This window comes from Otolemur garnettii, unplaced genomic scaffold (genome assembly GCF_000181295.1).
Source record: "Otolemur garnettii isolate 467f Iridium unplaced genomic scaffold, OtoGar3 scaffold00046, whole genome shotgun sequence".
NCBI classification, from domain to species: Eukaryota; Metazoa; Chordata; class Mammalia; order Primates; family Galagidae; genus Otolemur; species Otolemur garnettii.
The window spans coordinates 7,241,185-7,261,409 of NW_003852441.1; the positions used below are offsets into that span (position 1 = coordinate 7,241,185).

Consider the following 20,225-nt stretch of genomic DNA (forward strand, 5'->3'; position numbering starts at 1 on the left):
GGCGCCGAGCCTGACTCCCTGTTCTTAAATTGGAGATGGTAGGGGGAGGTGGGGGAGGTATATTCAATTACATTGGTTATAAGGTTACAGTGAGCCCAAGAGTTGAAGGTTACAGTGAGCTATGATTGTGCCACGGTACTCTAGCCTGGGCAATAGAATGAGAACCTGTAAAATAGTAAAATTTTAAACAGAAAATAGATACACAGATGAGTGGACCAGAAAAGGGAACCTTGAAAGACAATCTGGTCTACATAAGGATTTCAGGTGTGCTAAAGGAGGAGAAACATCATGAGTCCATTACAGTAAGTAGGGCTGGGAAGGAAGGCTCTTTGGGAAAAGGAGTCAACTGAGATTTTATTATGTTATGTATCAAAATAAGTTGGAAATAGGTTAAAAAGAGATATACTATGTAAATAAAGTGAAGAAAATAAGTAGATACTCAAATTGTATCCTGGTGAGGAAGATTTAGAAGTATAAAAGTGATGGGAAAAATCAGTAAGGAAAAGATTAATGGACTTGAGTATATTTAAAAAGGACCCCCTCACACACACACACAACTCACATGTATGAAACTAACCCCAAACAAATTAAGGTAACTGAATTGGTGCAGAATATTTTTCATGAACATGAGAGACAAATGATTTGTTTTATTAACATAAAAAGAGTTAAAAGCAAGTTGGTGAGAAAAAAAGACCTTCCCATTAAAAAATGGGCAGCAATTTTTAAATGAAAAATAGCTTGTAAATGTGAAAAAGATCATCCTTTCATAACTTATGAATTAAAATTTAAAACAAAGAAAAACCATTTTTCACTCACCTAAATGGCATATATTTTTTAAAAATTCAATATTTAAGCATTGAATGTACTTCAGTACTTAATATTGAATACGTGCCTTTTCCCACTGCCCAGTTTCACATACCAGAGGATGGCAGAGCCACTCTGGAAATTGGGTTGCCAGTAGGTGTCAAGAGCCCTAATATTTATGCCTGTTGACACAGTAATTCTGCTTCTGTTTAAGGTATTGATTAGAAATGTATGAAGAAAACTTATGAAGAAAAATGTTTATCACAGCATTATTTATAGTAGTAAAAACACAATAAATAACTTAGATTTCCAGGGCAAGGGAATTCTTCTTTTTTTTGAGACAGTTTCACTTTGTCGCTCTTGGTAGAGTGCTGTGGTGTCATAGCTCACAGCAACTTCCAACCCCTCGGCTTAGGCTGTTTTCTTGCCTCAGCCTCCCGAGTAGCTGGCACTATAGGTGCCTGCCACAATGCCCAGCTATTTTTTGTTGCAGTTTGGCCAGGACCGGGTTCAAACCCGCCTCCCTAGGTATATGGGGCTGGTGCCCTACCACTGAGCCACAGGTGCTGCTGGGCAAGGGAATTCTGAAGTAAATTATCTATTTAATATGACATCTTTATGATGGGCCGTTACTCAATTCTTCAAAATGATATTTATAAAGGCTTCTTTAAAAACAAGAGAAAGTAGCTTTGCTATTTGTGAGAAATATGTTCTAAGGCTATGTGTGAATTAACAAATTAAGGTCTAGTTCTGTAGCACATGCCTAGATCTCTGGCAGATAATTAGTGTCTTAAACTAGTATATGAAACAATAGGGATAGATGTATAGGGATAAAATAATTTATAAAGGCTGAAAATTCTACCACCAACATAAAAATCTTTATTATATGCATCATTAAATAGTGATAACCAAAAACCTAAGTTATGATGAGAAAAACAGACTTTGAACTGTGAATATGAGTTAGTGAAGCACATGTAAAAGTGCTTACTTCAAAGATAGAAGGAGAGGTTCACTTTATATAGCCTCACTGCATTGCATCCACAGTAAAATTACACATTATTGCATTTTATGAATTTTTATGTTTCTTATGAATGGGAGGATCCATGTTAAATTGATCAATACCATTTACAACTTAAATGCTACGTAGCTGGATCTAGAACTGTATATACAATATGATATCAATTATGTTGGAAAATAGCATATACATGCAACATGCAGGGTTTAATTAAAAAGAGAGAAGGAGATGTATTCTCAAAGTTGTTGCCTCTGGGTAGTAAGATTGAGGTTGATTTGGTTTTCTTCTGGATATTTTTCTTTCTCTTCAGAATTTGTTTATTGATCATATTTACCTTTCATATAATCACATAAAAATTAGTTTAAAAGCAATACTTGCATATAAAATGCTTTTTTTTACCTGGACCTTTGATTGCATGCTACTTATTAATGGAGGGGTTAGAGGAAACGCACTCTGTGGGCCCTCCTGTGTTGTAGAGAAATTCTCATCTCTGGCAGCTGAACCAGCCATGGTAAGTGAGGTGAGTCCAGGCATTCAGTCTAGATGATAATTTTCTTCCTCACTCACTGATGCCATCTTCATAAGAAGAACGAATATTCTGTGATGACCCTGTCTTTGACAGAAGTTAGAAATCAAGGCATAATATTCATTGAACCATCTCAAATCTTTGTCTTTTAGGAGGTAAACAAGAGAATGACAAAGAGAACCTAAACTTGGAAAATCACAGGAACCAGGAGCCTGTGGATGCCTCCTGTCAGACCTCGGGAGGGGCACCTTCCCAGGCTTCCTTGAGGGGCTTCTTCAACGAGGATGAGCCAGGATGCTTTGAAGAAGGAGAGACTCTCCCTGAGGCTCCAGAAAACCTTCAGGATAAGGGGACAGGGGGACAGCTCTCCTCTCAAGAAAGGAATTCTGGGAAACAATTAGGTCAGCATTTGCCTAATTCTCATCCAGAACCGCCTACTATGTGGCTTGAGGAGAAGAGAGAAGCCTCCCAGAGAGGACAGCCGAGAGCCCCCATGGCCCAGAAGCTCCCCACCTGCAGGGAGTGTGGGAAAACCTTTTATAGGAATTCTCAGCTTGTTTTTCACCAAAGAACTCACACTGGAGAGACATACTTTCAGTGCCCCATCTGCAAAAAAGCCTTTCTGCGGAGTTCAGACTTCGTGAAGCATCAGAGAACTCACACGGGGGAGAAGCCCTGTAAGTGCGATTACTGTGGGAAAGGCTTTAGTGACTTCTCAGGATTGCGCCACCATGAGAAAATCCATACAGGAGAGAAACCCTATAAATGCCCCATCTGTGAGAAAAGTTTTATTCAAAGATCAAACTTTAATAGACATCAAAGGGTTCACACAGGAGAGAAACCTTATAAATGTTCCCACTGTGGGAAAAGTTTCAGCTGGAGCTCAAGCCTTGACAAACATCAAAAATCCCACTTAGGAAAGAAGGCCTTTCAATAGCCAGTACCCAGACTTTCTTAGCCCATGTCTGTTTCCCAGTCCCTTGAAAAAATTACTCAGCTCCACTTGAGGAATTGTGTCTCTGAGAGGAAATCCCTGTTCTCTTTTTTTTTTTTATGGATTGGAGAGAAGAGAACTTGGACATGGTCTTGGACTTAGAGGATATATTGAATTGGATTTTGTGATGGTTAATTCCTTGGTTGTACATCAGGAGAAAGAATACTTTTCATATTTCAGCCCCTCTTTCCTTTTGGACTGATGGAAAAATGTCTTCAATTGGAGATCCAATTTTAGAAATGCTATCTGGAAGGCATTTAGGTGGATTAGCTACAATCATTGCTCATAGAAAGACCCTCAGATCAGTCCTTTAGAACTGGGTTCTAGAGCAGTCCTGTTAGAGAAAGGGAGAAGAATAACGGGCCAGTGAGCTTGTGTGTTCTTTGTCATACGGGTGAAAAATTACCTTCAGGTGCCCCTTCTTTGAAATAAATTTTTCAGCATCACTTCTTATTTGTGTCTGAAATGTTCACTGTTTGTGTTGACTATAATCAAAATACTTTATTTAATAGAAGACCCTAAATGGTAGTTGAGTTCTAAGATCAGCTCTTATAAGCCTGATCAAGTTTATAATTAGCAGAATAGGAATGGGAAAATACTAACCTAGTGCCCAGGTGAGATGTTGGCCAGTGCTGGGTACTCCTTTATCTCCGGTAGGTTTGTCCTTGGAGTCCTTTTCCTGAGCCTACCTCCCACTTGAGGGGAGCTTCCCTTCAGGCCTACCTTCCCCCTTGCCTCAAGCTTCCCTTCTTTCTCCTGGCACTCCACTTGGGCCATCACTTTCTGCCAAAGCGCTGTACTTCTGTGGATGTTAGGAAGAAATCAATAGTATTGGTCTAATTTATAATACTGTCCAGAAGTTTATTAACACATATTTCTAACCTTTCTATTGTTTCTTGTCTTCAAAAGTCACATGCCTCAAAGTGTCCTGCCCTTGTATGGTGAGGTGAGCTTTTTACCTTCCACCGTCTTGGTCCTCTTGCCTGGTCTTACTGTACTGCTCTGGGTGAGTTGAGCAAGGGTAACGCTAATGAGAAAGACAGAGTTATGTCCCCCCAAACAGATTCACCTAGGGGCAGTACAGTAAGGCACTGGCAAACAACAGAAAGTACAATACTGGTTGATGGGAGACGAGGGACCATGTTGGAGTTTTTGATTCCAGGGGGAAGTTGTTAACTCCCTTAATAGCATCAAGATGAGGAGTAAGGCCCCACCGAAGGGGGTACAGAAACCACAGGGAAGAAAGTAGGAAAATCATGAAGGAATTAGCATTAGATTCTGTATTCATAGCAGAAATGTGCAGGATAGTGGAATTTGAGGTTTTATATCAGCATGGCCTCCAGACCAGCAGTGCTGGCAATTTGTTAAACTTACTGAATAAAAAGTACTGAAGGGTAGGATCAAGCAATCTTATTTCAACAAGCCCTCCAGGGGATTCTGATGTCTGCTCATGTCTAAGAACCCCCCTGTCCTAAATGGTAATCCAACTACTAAGTCTCTACGAGAATATGAGGGAATAATGACAGTGGAAGAAATTCTGGGCCCTTTTAGACTTTCTTGCCAAGCAGTTTGCCACATAGAGCTCTTTAAAACTTGTGAAAACCATGGGACCTTGGAGGCTTTTAGTGAAAATTTCTTCCCCAGAGAAAAAGACAGAAAACTTTTAAGAGTAAAAAACAATAGGGAAGATTTTCTTCTTAGATTCCTCTTAAATGGTCTGAAGGATGATAGAGATATAGGAAAACAACCCGTTTGCTTGTTGACATTTTCTCCATAGCAGATAGTATGTGTTAGATAAAAACAGATTGAGTAGATATGTGAATTAATGAAGGATAAACACTACATGTATTCATACTTCCCTTCTGTACAGCAGGGATCAACAATACAGGACCCATTGCTTTTTTTTTTTTTGCTTTTTTTTTTTTAAGGCAGAGTCTTACTATGTCACCCTTGGTAGAGTGCTGTTGCATCATAGCTCATAGCAACTTCAAACTCCTGGGCCCGAGCAATATCCTGCCTCAGCCTCCCAAGTAGCTGGGACTACAGGCACCCATCACAATGCCAGGCCATTTTTTTGGTTGTAATTGCCATTGTTTGGCAGGCCTGGGCTGGGTTTGAACCCACAAACCCCAGTATATGTGGCTGGCGCCCTAGCCGCTGAGCTATAGGTGCTGAGCCCCATTGCTTGATTTAGTAAATAAACTATTGGAATGCAGCCACACTCTTTCATTTACTTACTATCTATGGATGCTTTGGGGCTGTGGTGGTAGAGGTGAGTAGTTGATACAGAGATATGGCCCACAAATCCTTAAGTATTATATTTACTATTTGGCTCTTTACAGAAAAATTTTGTCTCTCCCCCTTCCCCCCCACCCCATGCAGGGTAGTGTTTCTAAAACTACAGTGTGATACAGATTTCCCAGAGAGCTTGTTAAAGTGGAGATTCTGATTGACAGGTAATGCCAGTCCTGGCCCAGGACTGCATGGGGTAGCTGGGGACGAAAGCGCTCAGGACAGTGCTATGTAACAAGGACAGGGCTCAAGTGTTTGCAGCTTGTTTCTCTTGGTTTATTTACGTTTGTTCGTGACTCAGCAGTTCACAAGGCCTGAACCAAACACAGCTGAAGAATAAATTGCTTTATTAGGAAAGGTTTAGCGTTATAAAATTCTCTTCCCTACTTCCCAGGCCTATGCTTCTTCAGCTCAGCTTCACATTAGACACTCCTCTCCATGTTGCCTAGAGGAATTCTACATAAGTGTGGATACTCATGGTTTCCTATCTTTTTAAGTATTTTCTGTGGTCATCCCTCACCCACCTGTCCCTCCAGCCCAGCCTCTTTCCTTGTTTTCTCAGTGGCTCTGCAGGAAGCTAAATCTGGAGAAGCAAGGCTACTCCAGCCAGAACCCACTTGGATGGATTCTCCTTAGTTTTCAGGTTGAAAGTCCACACGTAGGTGGGTCCCCGCTGACTAGTCTTGTACACGGGACAGGAGTAGGCTCTGTGGCAATCCTGCTTATCTGTAGGGATGGCCTTGATGAACATCACAGGCATGGGAGGTGTCAGATCCTTCAACTTTGCCTCAGTAATAATCCCAGCCTGAGGACAAGAACATGAGAAGAAGCATCAGACCCAGAGCCCAGCCAGTCAACCTTCCTCATCTGAATATCTGAGGGGTGGGCTGCCTTTATCCCTGCCTTCTTCCAGTTGTCTTAGCAACATAGGATAGAATTCATCTGATATGTGGGAAACGCAGTTCTATTTTTTCAGCTTCGGCCACTTCTTGAAGCAGAGTTTCACAAGTTATTTATCCAATACAAATTAATCCCTTTGGAGCTTGATTCCTAGTTTGTCCATTCATTCATTTCATAAATGTATTGAACTATTGGTCAGATCTCATGCTAGGTGCTGGGGATTTAAAGATGATTAAGATGCAGTTCCTTCCTGCAAATGGTTTCGATTTTAAGGCTTTTGTTATGTCCTATTTCTTCTTAGTTTCATAAGCAGCTTCATAGACGCTCTAGAGCATTTTGACTTTTTGAGCAGACAGCTGCATTCTGCCTTTATTCATGTAATAGGGACCTAACCATTTGGTAGCTTTGCAGATGAGACCTTCAATAGGACTGTCGAGAGCAATTTTTTCTAGTCCTATGGAACAAAAAAGGGTCCTGTGGTAAAATAAATTTGTGAAATGGTGCTCACCGCACTCTGTACCTGATGCTCTGCAACATACATACACTAGCATACTGAAGGTGAGATGTCCTAGTAGAAAAAATAGTTTAACTTGATTTAATTTAGTGTTTCCCACCTTTATGGACCACAGAACCTTTTTCTTGGCAACCTATTCATTTCCCATGTGTACTGATGCTTTATGGAACATACTTGGGAAATGTTGATTCAGAGCAATTTGCAGATTCTTTGTGTCCATGTGACTTCAAGCCCCTTATGCTAGAGACAGAATTTGATTTGTTTTCATGAAATTTGCTGGAAGAATGTGCCTCTTCATCTTTTTTTAGACACTGATAGAAAGCATGAATAGTAATAGAACTAAGTAATAGAACTAACTAAGTAATAGAACTAAGGTAAACCATGGGAACCCCTCCCTCAAATGGGGTGTTTATGGCAAAGAGTAGACAGGGTTAGAATATTTTTCTTTCATGTACCATAAAACCAGTGTTTTAAAAGTATATAATTAAGTGGGTTTTAGCATATTAAAAAGTTGTACAATCATCATCATCTAATCATAAAATACTTTCATCAAAATATTTTGATGAAACCATTTCATCATCTGATGAAACCAAAAGGAACCATTTGCAGTCACTGTTAGCAGTGGGATAGCGATAGCTCCAATGATTATGGATGAATTGTTTATTTCTTTCTTCAATTCTGTCAGTTTCTGTTGTATATATTTTAGGGGTTCTTGTGCTAGGTGCATATATACTTATAATTGTTATATCTTCTTAATGGATTGAATTTTTGTTATTATAAAATGTCCTTTTATGTTTTTATGATTTCTATTTATTTTATCTTTTCTTCAGCAACATTTTTTTTGTCTAATAAATTTTGTCTGACATTAGTTTAACCTCTCAACTTTCTTTCAGTTTCTGTTTATGTGGCCTATCTTTTTTCCATCTACTTACTTTCAACCTATTGGTGTCTTTGGGTCTGAAGTGTGTCTCTTGTGAACATAACATAGTTGGGTCATGATGGGGATTTTTAGTTTTAGATTCATTCTGTTAACCTTCCCCTTTTAATTATAGCACTTAATCCATATATAGCACTTTGAGCCCATATATATATTTAACATAATTACTGATAAAGCAGGATTTATGTCTGCCACTTTTCTATTTGTTTTCTAAACGTTTATGCCTTTTCTATTTCTCTGTTTCTCCATTATTGTCTTTTTTGTTGTTGTTAATAGATATACTCTGGTGTAGCATTTACGTTCTCTGTTTACTGTATCTTTTTGAATTATTTTCTTAGTGATCATCCTAGGAATTCCAATTAACATTTTAATGTATAATAACAATAACGTACTTCAGATTAATTTTAACTTAATTTCAATAGCATACAAAAACTTTATTCTTACATAGTTCCACTCTCTCTTTTTCCTTTGTGCTGTTTGTATCATTCAAATTATGTCTTTATACATTTTATGCCCATCAGTACAAATTTATAATTATTGCCTTATACAGTTGTCCTTTAAATCAGATAGGAGAGAAACAAAATTACAAACAAACATATATTTACACTATTTCATGTTTGCATATATAATTACCCTTACCAATATCTTATTTCTTAGATTACTGTATAATTTCCTTTCCTTTCACTCTGAAGAACTTCCCTTGGTATTTCTCAAAGGGCTGGTCTGCTACTGATGAATTCTTTCTCTCTCTTTTTAAAAACTTGAGAATATCTTCTTTAATTTTTTTTTTTTTGAGACAGAACTTTAAGCTGTCCCCCTGGGTAGAGTGTGGCATCACAGCTCACAGCAACCTCCAACTCCTGGGCTGAAGCAATTTTCCTGCCTGCACTTCCCAAGTAGCTGGGACTACAGGCGCCCGCCACAATGCCCGCTATTTTTTTTGCCATCATTGTTGTTTGGTGGGCCTGCACTGGATTCGAACCTGCCAGCTCAGGTGTATGTGACTGATGCCTTAGCCACTTGAGCCACAGGTGCCAAGCCTCTTCTTTAATTTCGAAAGATAATTTTGCTGGATATAGAATTCTTGGCTCATAGTCTTTTACTTCCAGCACTTTGACTATGTAATCCTTCTGCCTTCTGGCCTTCATTGTTTCTGACAAGAAATCAGCTATAACTCTCATTTAGGACCCCCTGTAATCACTTTTGCTACTTTCAAGATTTTCTCTTCGTTTTTATCTTTCACTAGTTTGATTATGAAATATCTAGGTATGGATTTCTGAGTTTATTCTATTTGGATTTCATTGAACTTCTTGGATGTGTAGATTGTTTCTCCTCAACTTTTCTCTAGTTTTTGGTCATTATTTCTTCAAATATTCTTTCTGCTTCTTTATTTTTCCTCTTTTTTTGAAACTTTTCCTGTGCATATATTGGTATGCTTGGTGGTATCTCATAGGTCTCTAAGGCATTTAATTTTTCTTCATTCTTGTTTTCTTCTGTTTTTCAGACTGGATAATCTCAGTTGACCTATTTCCAAGTTTGCTGATTTTTCTTCCTCTCCAGACCTGCTGTGGGAATTCCTATATTGAATGTTTATTTCAGCTGTTATGCTTTTCAACTACAGAGTTTGTACTTGTTGTTTTTGAAAAAATTTGTAATTTCTCTCTGTGTATTGATATCCTCTATTCAGTGATACATAGTTCACATAATTTTCTTTAGTTATTTAATGACATGGTTTCCTTTAGTTCTTGGGACATATTTGAAATAGCTGATTAAAAGTTTTTATTTTAGGGAGAGTTTCTGTTGATTACTTTTTCCCTTGTCTATGGTCCATTCCTTTTTGTTTCTTTGCTTATCTCATAATTTTTGTTGAAACCTGGACATTTGAAATAATGTAGCCACTTGGGAAATCATATTCTCTCTCCCTGTAGGGTTTGTTGTTTTTTATTTAGTGACTTTTCTGAATTGATTCTCTAAAGTCTATATTCTTTGTCATGTGTGACCATTGGCATGGCCTACTCAATTAGCTCAGTGGTCAGCAAATAATTGAACAGTAAATAACTGGAACCAGAAAGTCTTGAAATCTTTGCTAAGAGGCTATGTGTACTGGAGCATGCTCAGTCAGACAGTTTAAAATGCTGCTAACTCAGACTTTACTTCCTTGCTTTCCCAGAACCTCAAAGTAGCCAGAAGTGGGATTCTATGACCTTCTCAAGTCTTCCCCAAGCATGTGCATAGCTAGACAGGCAAAATTATGGCAATTTTTGGGTGGGAGGGGGTTCAGGGATCAAAAAAAATTACATATTGGGTACAACACACAGTGTTGTGGTGATAGGTATGCTCCAAGTCCTGACTTCACCATTATATAATCCATCCATGGAACAAAAAGCACAGTATTTCTGAAATATATTGAAATATTAATGAAGATAATTAAGAAAAATAATGACAACTTTCTGGGAATGGGGCTTTGAGGTGTTCCCACTTACTTGAGCCTTCTCCAGAGCCTGCTAGACTGTAGGGTTTTGACTGTGGCCTATCAGTTTTTGAGGCCTATCAGAGTTGGGGGTGGAATGGGGATGGGAATAGGGCAAGTTAAAAGGCTTTAAAGTTTGTCCTTACCAAGAGTTAGCTGTTTTGCCTAAACAAACACTGTTTGGATTGCTAGAAGCCTTTGGTTTGATTTCCAAAGTTCTGAAAAAGTTGATTCTGACTTTTTTTTGTTTTTTGGCTGGTGTTCTCAGTATGGAGGAGATTTTTGGAGTCTTGCTTCTTCCATTTTTGCTGACATCTCTTTTTGAGAACAAGAGCTCCTGAAGAACAGGTGTTGATTTTTGGAAAGATTTTATTATTACTTATAATCAAATATGAAAAATGGGAGTCAATGATTGGCTGAGATATTCTTTTGTTTCTCCCCCACAATGTTACTGCCCTTCCTTCTGAGTTTCTTCCCTGCTTTCTTTTCTGTACTTCTTCCATTTGGGTGTTTTCTGGGGATTCTGGCTGTGGCTTGTCCTAGGGCACCCTGCATGTAATACAATCCACATGTGATGAATTTTGTGCAAATGTTCAGATGCAAAGAGGGAAGTCAGCTTCCCTGTCAAGATTTGGGTTGTCTGAACATTGTCCCACTTCACTGTCCTTTCTTTTGGCTCTGGGATTTGTGTTTTAAGGCTGGTGTAACAAACTAACCCAAACGTGGTGGCTTAAAACCACAGAAGTGTATCTCCTTAGAGGTCTGGAGGCTGGAAATCCTGAGTCAAGGTGTGGGCAGAGTTGGTTCTTCTGGGGACTCTGAGGCCTGTCCTCACTTCTGGTGGTTGCTAGAAATCCTTGGCATTCCTTGGCTTGTAGACACATCACTCCTATCCCTACCTCTACCTTCCCAAGACACTCTCTGCGTCTCCACATGGCCTTCTGATAAGGTCACTAGTCATTGGCTTTAGGGCCAATGACTTTATCTTAATTAATTACACCTACAAAGGCCCTACTTCTAAGTAAAGTCTCTTTCTGAAGTTCTGGGTGGACAAGAATTTGGAGGGGTATACTGAGTCCAGTATATCTCTATGTGCAGATCCGGGATCTTCCAGTCTTTTCACAATTTTACCCCCATTAGCTTAGTGTTGACTGTGAGGTTGGTGTCACCTGCCAAGTGAGATACTTGACTAGGAAGACTCTCCAGATCATGTGTGTGTATAATAAGCACAGACTTGTTCTAGAGCAGTGGTTCTCCTCCTTCCTAATGCCTCCTAATGCCATGACCCTTTAATACAGTTCCTCATGTTGTGGTAACCCCCAACCATAAAATTATTTTCATTGCTACTTCGTAATTTTGCTATTGTTATGAATCATAATGTAAATATCTGATATGCAGGATGTATTTTCATCGTTACAAAGGGGTTGCGACCCACAGATTGAGAACCATTGTTCTAGAGTATTTCATCCTTGTTCATTTCATTTATCTCAGTCATCTGTGTTTGTTTGCCAGTTGAGTCATCTCAGTGACTCAAGTTTTCATTAGCCTTCAGCAAGAAATTCTTTCCAAAATGCCACTTTAGATGACACCTGCTGGCTCCTCTTTGCTGAAATAGAACAACAAGAGAAGAAAGGGATTCCTGCCTTCTGAGAGCTCAGGAATGAGGAAAGTTAATCCAGGGAGGTGAAATGATACCCCAAAACACACAGCAGCAAGGATAGTTGACTCCAACACCTTTTGAGCATAGCCTACATGCCAGGCACTGTTCAACTATCTTACGTATGAGTTCTTTTAATTTTCACAATGAATCTGTTCTCCCATATAGCAGTTGAGATCTGGAAAGGTGAAAGTATCCCAAGGTCACAGGTACTGTTTCTTGTTCAGATGCAGCCAGTCTTGTTCCACAGCCCTCACTATTAACCTCTCCAGTCTTCTTCCTCTACTTCTGTGCTCTTTACACCATCCCTGGCTGCATAAAAATGGCTTGGTAGCCTCAAGGAAAGAAAGGCTATCTAGGTAAAAAGATGCAGGGGTATCCCTTTTAGTAATCACACTTTATGGGGGGCAGTGTTTATTTACCAGCCCACTAAAGGAGGCCTTTGGGTCATCCCAGGCTTTACCTGTGTATCCCAGCGGGCACCTTCCATGAAGAGGCCATGGACGTAGGCCCCTTCCCGAGGAGGGCTCCTGAAATCTTCTCTGCTCTTCTTTGTCACATCACATTGCAGGGCCATCTGGTCTAGTGGCCACTCATTCTTGCGGGCCATGGACTGCATGATGGCAGTCAGGAAGGACTGGGGGTTGAAGAAGCCTGTCAGCCACACAGTGGAGGGCATGGCAAAGTCACCTGTCCAAGCCTCTAGCTCCTTGATTCGGTTGAGGAGGTCTGGAAACCAGGCTGCCAGGCCTGTTGTGGAAGGGTAGGCTCGCCTGGCCCAGGGCTCTGGCACCATATCTAAGTATAGGGCATTCTGTAAGTTCTCCATTTCGCTGGTCATGGTCAACTCCCCCTGAAGACAAAGAGTGAGAGGGGAGAGAATGAGGGGGATGACCCTGGAAACATCAGCCCCAGAGACCGCTGGCTCATGGCACCCAGCCAGATGGGAGATGACTCCAGGGATGGAGGGTCTTGATCTCATACTTGCTTTGCAAGACTTATCTCACTGGTCCTTGAGAGCCCTCCCTGCTCCAGTGCTGTCAGTCTAACCTGTCTACTTACAGGGTTTAAAAAACACAATTACTTCCCACAGGGAACCTTAAGCCACTTGTGGGTGCTATGCTGCATGACCCCACCCATCACTCTCCTGCATGCAGCTTAGAAACCCAGGAAGCCAAAGCTTGCAAAGATTGTTATTGCCCCCAAATCAAGGATTTCCTTCAGAAATCAAATCATTGGATACATAGCCAACTTTAAGGAACCTCTTTCAATTGCTAGATGGAGTTTGTGAAGAAAAGCTTACATTGAAAACCATTTTTGGCTCGGCGCCTATGGCTCAAGCGGCTAAGACGCCAGCCACATACACCTAAGGTAGCGGGTTCAAATACAGCCCGGACCCGCCAAACAACAATAATGGCTGCAACCAAAAAAGAAAATAGCTGGGCATTGTGGTGGGCACCTGTGGTCCCAGCTACTTGGGAGGCAGAGGCAGGAGACTCGCTTGAGCCCAGGAGTTGGAGGTTGCTGTGAGCAGTGAAGCCACAGCGCTCTACCCAGGGGGACAGCTTGAGGCTCTGTCTCAAAAAAAAAAGAAAACCATTTTTAACTCTGGCTCTGCCAAAAATCCGTGGCAATTTTCTGAAGATGCTATTCCTATTGTAGTGTTTTCTGTAACAGCTGTTAGTGTGTTGGACAGGGTTTAGTTCTCTTATTAAGGTCAGACTGGTAAAATGTGAGAGAAGTCTCCACTCATGGGGCCTGGAGTCACCATCATGGAATTCTAGGTCTAATTCTTTGTCTTTACTTTTGAAGTTGTTAGAAAGAACTTAGTGTGCTTACCTTAAGATGAACATATTTTAGTGCCCTGAGTGATAGCCATAAACTCTTGATTTAGAAGAAATAGACTAAATTAGGCTCGGCACCTGTAGCTCAGCAGTTAGGGCACCAGCCGCATACATCAAGGCAGGTGAGTTCGAACTCAGCCTGGGCCTGCTAAACAACAATGACAACTGCAACAACAACAAAAATAGCCAGGTGTTGTAGCGGGCGCCTGTAGTCCCAGCTACTTGGGAGGCTGAGGCAAGAGAATCACTTAAGCCCAAGAGTTCGAGGGTGCTGTGAGCTGTGACACCGCAGCACTCTACCAAGCCTGACATAGACTCTGTCTCAAAAAAAAAAAAAAAGAAATAGACTAAATTAATAACTTCCCATATGGTTTGTAGTTATCATAGGTACACTTTCTATACTGTAGAGTATGGTGGCTGAACTAACTTAATATATTAACGTCTTTTTTTTTTTTTTGCAGTTTTTTTGGCCGGGGGCCAGGTTTGAACCCACCACCTCTGGTAGGGCTGGCACCCTACTCCTTGAGCCACAGGCGCCACTCACTATCTTAACATTTTAAAGAAAGACAGACATCTGAGTCAGCCCAGTGCCAGATATGCCAGCCTGAGTTAGTACAGCCTGAATTACAGAGTTTTTTTCCCGTTGGGCAAAAGCACTTTATTACAGGGTTTAGAAAATGGGTTTTATTTATTTATTTTTTATTTTCATTACAATGACAAATAAAAGTGATGAGGTGGATGTCTTTGCCTTGTTCCCAAACTTAGAAAAGCTTCAGTCTTTCACCTTTATGTAAGTTTTCCTCAGATGTCCTATAAGTAGAGGAAATTCCCTTTCATTTCTGTTTTTCCTATATTTTAAGATAAACATTTGGTGTTAAATTTTGTCTCTTTGGTATTTATGAAGACGATCATGTGATTTTCTAATTTAGCACATTAATATGATGAACTTGTTCTTTTTCTTTTCTGTTTTTTTTTCTGAGTGACAGAGTCTCTCTCTATCGCCCAGGCTGGAGTGCAGTAGCCAGATCATAGCTCACTGTAATGTTGAACTCATGGGCTCAAACGATACTTCTGCCTCAGCCACCTGAGTAGCTGGGACACACCTGCTTAGTTAAATTTTTTTTTTTTAGAGACAGGGTCTCGCTATGTTGCTCAGGTTGGTTCTAAACACCTGGCCTCAAATGATCCTTTTGCCTTGGCCTCCCAAAGTGCTGGGAATACAAGCATGAGCCACCTCACTTGGCCCATCGATTGATTTTTGAATGTTTAAACTAGTCTTGTATTCCTGGGATAACCTAATTTGCCCATGATGTATTATCTTTTTCTTCTATTGTGTGATTGGATTTGTTACCATTTTGCTAAGGATTTTTGATTGGTGCTCATGAAGAAAGCTGATCTGTCATTTTCTTTTTTAATAATGTGTTTGACTTGGGTATTAAGTTAATTCTGTCTTCATAAAATTTGTCGGGAGCTTTCTCTCTGCTTTTTTTTTTTTTGTTGTTGTTAAATAAGATTATTTTTTGGACAGTTTTTAGTTTCACAGCAAATTGAGCAGAAGGTACAGAGATTCCCATCTACCTTCTGCCTTCATACATGCGTAGTCTTTGCACTGTCAATACCGCCCACCAGAGAGGTGCATTTGCTGCAAACAATGGACCTACATTCATGTCATCATCACCCAGATTCCATGGTTTACATTAGTGTTTGCTCTTTGTGTTGGACATGCTGTGGATTGAGGCAAATTTATAATGACATGAATCCACTGTTACAGTATCATATCCATCATTGTTTCAGTGTCCTAAAAGTCCTCTGGGCTCCACTTTACTCATCCTTCCTCTCCCCCAGTCCCTGGCAAACATTTATTTTTTTACTATCTCCGTAGTTTTGCCTTTCTCAGAATGTCATACAGTTAGAATAATACAGTATGTAGCCTTTTCAGACTGATATCTTTTATTTGGTAATAGGCATTTAAGTTTCTTGCATATCTTTTCACAGCTTGATAGCTCATTTAGTTTAGCATCAAATAATATTCCACTGTATGGATATAGCCATTCATTAATTCATTTACTTACTGGGAGGACATCTTGGTTGCTTCCAAGTTTTGGTGGTTGTAAATAAAACTTGTCTAAATACCTGTGTGCAGGTTTTTGTATGGTACTTTAAAAATTAAGTCAAACTCGCTCCCCACCTTTTTTTGAGATGGCGTCTTGCTATATTGCCCAGGCTGGTCTCAAACTCCTGGACTCAGTGATCCTTCAACTTCAACCTCCTAAGCAGCTGGGATTTCAGGCATGGGCCACCATATCCAGTTTAACTTTTAATTTTGAGATAATTATTAATTACACATGTATTGTAATATATAATAAGACTGATCTGCGTAACCTCTTATAAAACCACAGTACAATATCACAACCAAAATATTCACATTGTCATTGTCAAGATACTAAACATTTCCATCACCCCAAGGATTCTACATGTTGCCCTTTCATAGCTGTACCCCCTTCCTTCCAGTCCCTACCCCTTTCTTAAGTGACCACTAATCTGTTCTCCATTTCTATTAATTTGTCATTTCAGTTATGTTAAATAAATGGAATCATAGAACATATAACCTTTTGGGATTGGCTTTTGTCATTCAGCTCAGTTCTTTGGAAATTCATCCAATATCAATTCATATCAATAGTTTATTCCTTTTTATTAGTGAGGGGTTTCCATGGTATGAGTGGTAGACAGAATAACAAGGCCCCCCATAGATGTCTGAATCCTAATCCCTGGAACCTATGAATATGTTACCTTACAAGGTAATAGGGACTTTACAGATGTGAGATAAGAAGTTTAAGATGAAGAGAATATCCTGGATGGTCAGGGTTGGCTCAGTGTAGTCACAAGGACCCTTAAGAGCAGGAGGCAGGAAGAAGGGTCAGCTCAGAGACTGATTAGAAGATGACCCTGCTGGCTTCAAAGGTGGGGAGAGGTCATGGGGCCAAGGAATATGGGCAGCTTCTAGAGTCTGGGAAAAATGTAATTTTTCTTTAGAGACTGCAGAATAAACACAGTTTTGTTTGAATCCTGGCTTTTAGACTTCTGACTTCTATGAGATAATAAACTATTTTTAAGCCAGTGAATCTCTAATAAATTATAGCAGTGATGGGGAACTGATACAGTATGAATATACCACAGTTTGTTTAACCATTCAGCCATTGAAGGGCATCTGGGTTGTTTCCTGGTTTGGGCTATTATGAATTAAGCTGCTATAAACTTTTATGTGCAGGATTTTGTGTGAACATGTTTTCATTTCTCTGGAATAACTGTTTAAAATGCAAGGGCTGGATTGTAGGCCAGCTGCGTGTTTACTTGTCAAAGAGTGGCTGTATCTCTTCACATTCCCACCAGGAACATATGAGTGACCCAGGTTTTCCACATCCTTGCCAGCATTTGGCATTGTCACTATTTTTTATTTTAGTTACTCTCATTGTGATTTTAACTTGCATTTCCGCAGTGGTTAATGAGGACAATTATATTTTCATGTGCTTGTTTTCCACGTACATAATCTCTTCAGTGAGATGTCTTAATATCCCATTTCCCGGTCGAATGTTTTTTCTATTTTGTTTGTGAGTTATATATTTGAGATGCTAGTTCTCCGTCAGCTATGTGGATTATAAATATTTTCACCCAGTCTGTTGCTTGTCTTTTCATTCTCTTAAATAAGTGTGTTTTATAGAGTAATAATTTTTTATTTTGAGAAGGTCCAACTTACCACTTTCTCATTTTATGGCTTGTGATTTGGTGTCAAGTCTACGAAATTTTTGGTACCTTAAATCTTGAAGATTTTCTCCTGTTGTTTTTTTTTTCCCTAGGAGTTTTATAGTTTTGAGTTTTCCACTTCAGTTACTCATCTATTTTGAGTTAAAAAAATTTTTTTTGAGATAGGCTCTCAAGCTGTCATCCTGGTTAGAGTTCTGTGACATGCAATGTCTAGCTATTTTTTTGTTGCAGTTGTCATTGTTGTTTAGCTGGCCCGGACTGGGTTTGAACCCGCCAGCCTTGGTGTATGTATGTGGCTGGCACCCTACTCACTGAGCTATGGGCACCACCTATTTTGAGTTAATTTTTACATCAGATGCAAGATCTAGGTTGGCTTTTTTTTTGAGACAGAGTCTCACTATGTCACCCTTGGTAGAGTGCTGTGATGTCACAGCTCACAGCAACCTCAAACTCTCGGGCTTAAGAGATTCTCTTGCCTCAGCATCCCAAATAGCTGGGACTACAGGCACCTGCCACAACGCCCAGCTATTTTTTTGTTGCAGTTGTCATTATTGTTTAGCAACTGGGCCCAGCTTGAACCTGCCAGCCCTAGTGCATGTGGCCGGTGCCCTAACCATTGAGCTACAGGTGCTGAGCCAACATCATTTGTTAAAAGGCTGTCTTTCCTTCAGTGAAATACTTTTCCACCTTTGTAAAACATCAGTTGGGCAGCTCTGCTTCCCACTTCTGTATATGTCCCTCCCTCCATTAATACCACACAGTCATGATTACTGTAGTTATGTATTAAGTCTTGAAATTCGTTAGACTAATTCTTCCCACTTATTGTTCTTTTTTGAAATTATTTCAGCTATTCTATTTACTTTTTTTTTTTTAAGATGGAGTTTCACTGTTTTCCTGAGTAGAGTGCTATGGTGTCACAGCTCACAGCAACCTCAAACTCTTGGACATAGAAGATCCTCTTGCCTCAGTCTCCTGAGTAGCTGGGACTACAGGCACCTGGCAGGACACCTGGTTAATGTCTAATTTATTTTGACACTGCTTTGCTGGAGGAATGGAGGATGCACCTCCTTGCTGCCAGGTAGTTCTCCTCTTGGCCTTTGTAGGTTTTCCTCTGGGTCTTTGTTGACACTGGAGGCACTGGAGGTGTGTGTGGAGGGGATTCCTGTTAATGCTCGCTGGGGGTTCAGGCTCCCTACTATAGCTCTGCTGGGAGGGGTGGGAGTGCCACGCTCTGTGTGGCTTCCACCAACATCCAAGGGAGTGTATGATCTTACTATGCCTGGGCAGTGGTAAAGGCCTTCTCTAACACCATTCCAGCAGGGAGAGGGAGGGATGCCTTGTTACTGGAGAGTGAAGGTAGAAGTCTGTACTCCCCAGGTGGTCTTCACAGTGTATGTGGGTGCTGTCTACTTGCCAGCAGGGATACAAGTCCTGGTTCCCTATGTGGCTTTCATGCATACCACATTGGCAAGGTTGCAACACTTTTTTATAATCTGATGAGGGTAGAAGTCTAAGCTCCCCACTTGGCCCCTTGGGCTGTGCCAGTCTGGGTGTGGATGGGGCCACAGTTTGTTTGTTTGTTTCCCCGTGGTGTTTGGCTGAAATAGCATGATTATTGACTAAAAATCTTCTGTCTTGTCAGGCAGTCTCTTTCCCAGTCCTTTTATCTCTCTTTGCTGAAGAGAGTAGACGTTTGCTGCTGTTGTTTTACCTGGATTCATTAGCATTTCCGGTTTGCTGGTTTTTTTTTTTACAGTTCCAATTCTGAGGTATATGAGGCATAAAGAACATCCAGGGGAGTTACCCAGCATGTTGTTCTTTGGGTTCTGAGGTTCCTAGAAAGCTTCACTCTTCTCTACATGTTTCAGAGCCTTCTTACATTTGTCTTACATAAAAGATGGCCATGGATTTTAGCTGTTCTCGGAGAAGCAATAAGGAAACATATGTTAATATCGCTCCCATCTTCCCAGAAGTGGAAGAGTTTATATAGAATAGATATCATATCATCCTTAAATGTTTTGTAGAATTCACCAGTGGCACCTTGTAGGTCTGAGGTTTTCATTGTCGGAAGTTTTAAATTATGAATTCAATTTCTTTAGTAGATATATGGCTATTCAAGTTATATATTTCTACTTGGGTGAGCTTTGATGGAGTCTTTTAAGGAAATTGTTCACCTCATCTAAGTAATTGAATTTAATTGCAGAGAATTATTCATACGTAATATTCTTTTACAATGCTTTTAATGTCTACAGAATCCATAATCATGGCTCCCCTTCCATTCCTGATTTTTAAAATTTTTGCATTTTCTCTTTTTTCTTATAAATCTTGATAAATTGTATATTAATTTTATTGACTTTTAAAAAGAGAATGAGCCGGCTCGGCGCCTGTGGCTCAAGCGGCTAAGGCGCCAGCCACATACACCTGAGGTGGCGGGTTCGAATCCCCAGCCCGGGCCTGCCAAACAACAATGATGGCTGCAACCAAAAAATGGCCAGGCGTTGTGGCGGGCG

The 20,225-nt window shown here is 40.2% G+C and overlaps 2 protein-coding genes across 2 annotated transcripts in view; one reads left to right on the forward strand and one right to left on the reverse strand.

The window, feature by feature from the left end:
* The window catches only part of ZNF18 (zinc finger protein 18), a 14,024-nt gene extending 10,231 nt beyond the window's left edge, over window positions 1-3,793 (forward strand). Inside the window, exon 6 of the mRNA XM_012806090.2 lies at window positions 2,498-3,793. Coding sequence (XP_012661544.1) covers window positions 2,498-3,282 — 785 coding nt within the window. The 3' untranslated portion in view covers window positions 3,283-3,793. The remainder of the gene's footprint in view (window positions 1-2,497) is intronic.
* Window positions 3,794-6,020: 2,227 nt separating this feature from the next.
* Window positions 6,021-20,225, reverse strand: part of DNAH9 (dynein axonemal heavy chain 9) — a 373,298-nt gene continuing 359,093 nt past the window's right edge. The window contains exons 68-69 of the mRNA XM_003791085.1: window positions 12,573-12,962; window positions 6,021-6,436 (exon numbers count right to left, since the gene is read on the reverse strand). Coding sequence (XP_003791133.1) covers window positions 6,209-6,436; window positions 12,573-12,962 — 618 coding nt within the window. The 3' untranslated portion in view covers window positions 6,021-6,208. The remainder of the gene's footprint in view (window positions 6,437-12,572; window positions 12,963-20,225) is intronic.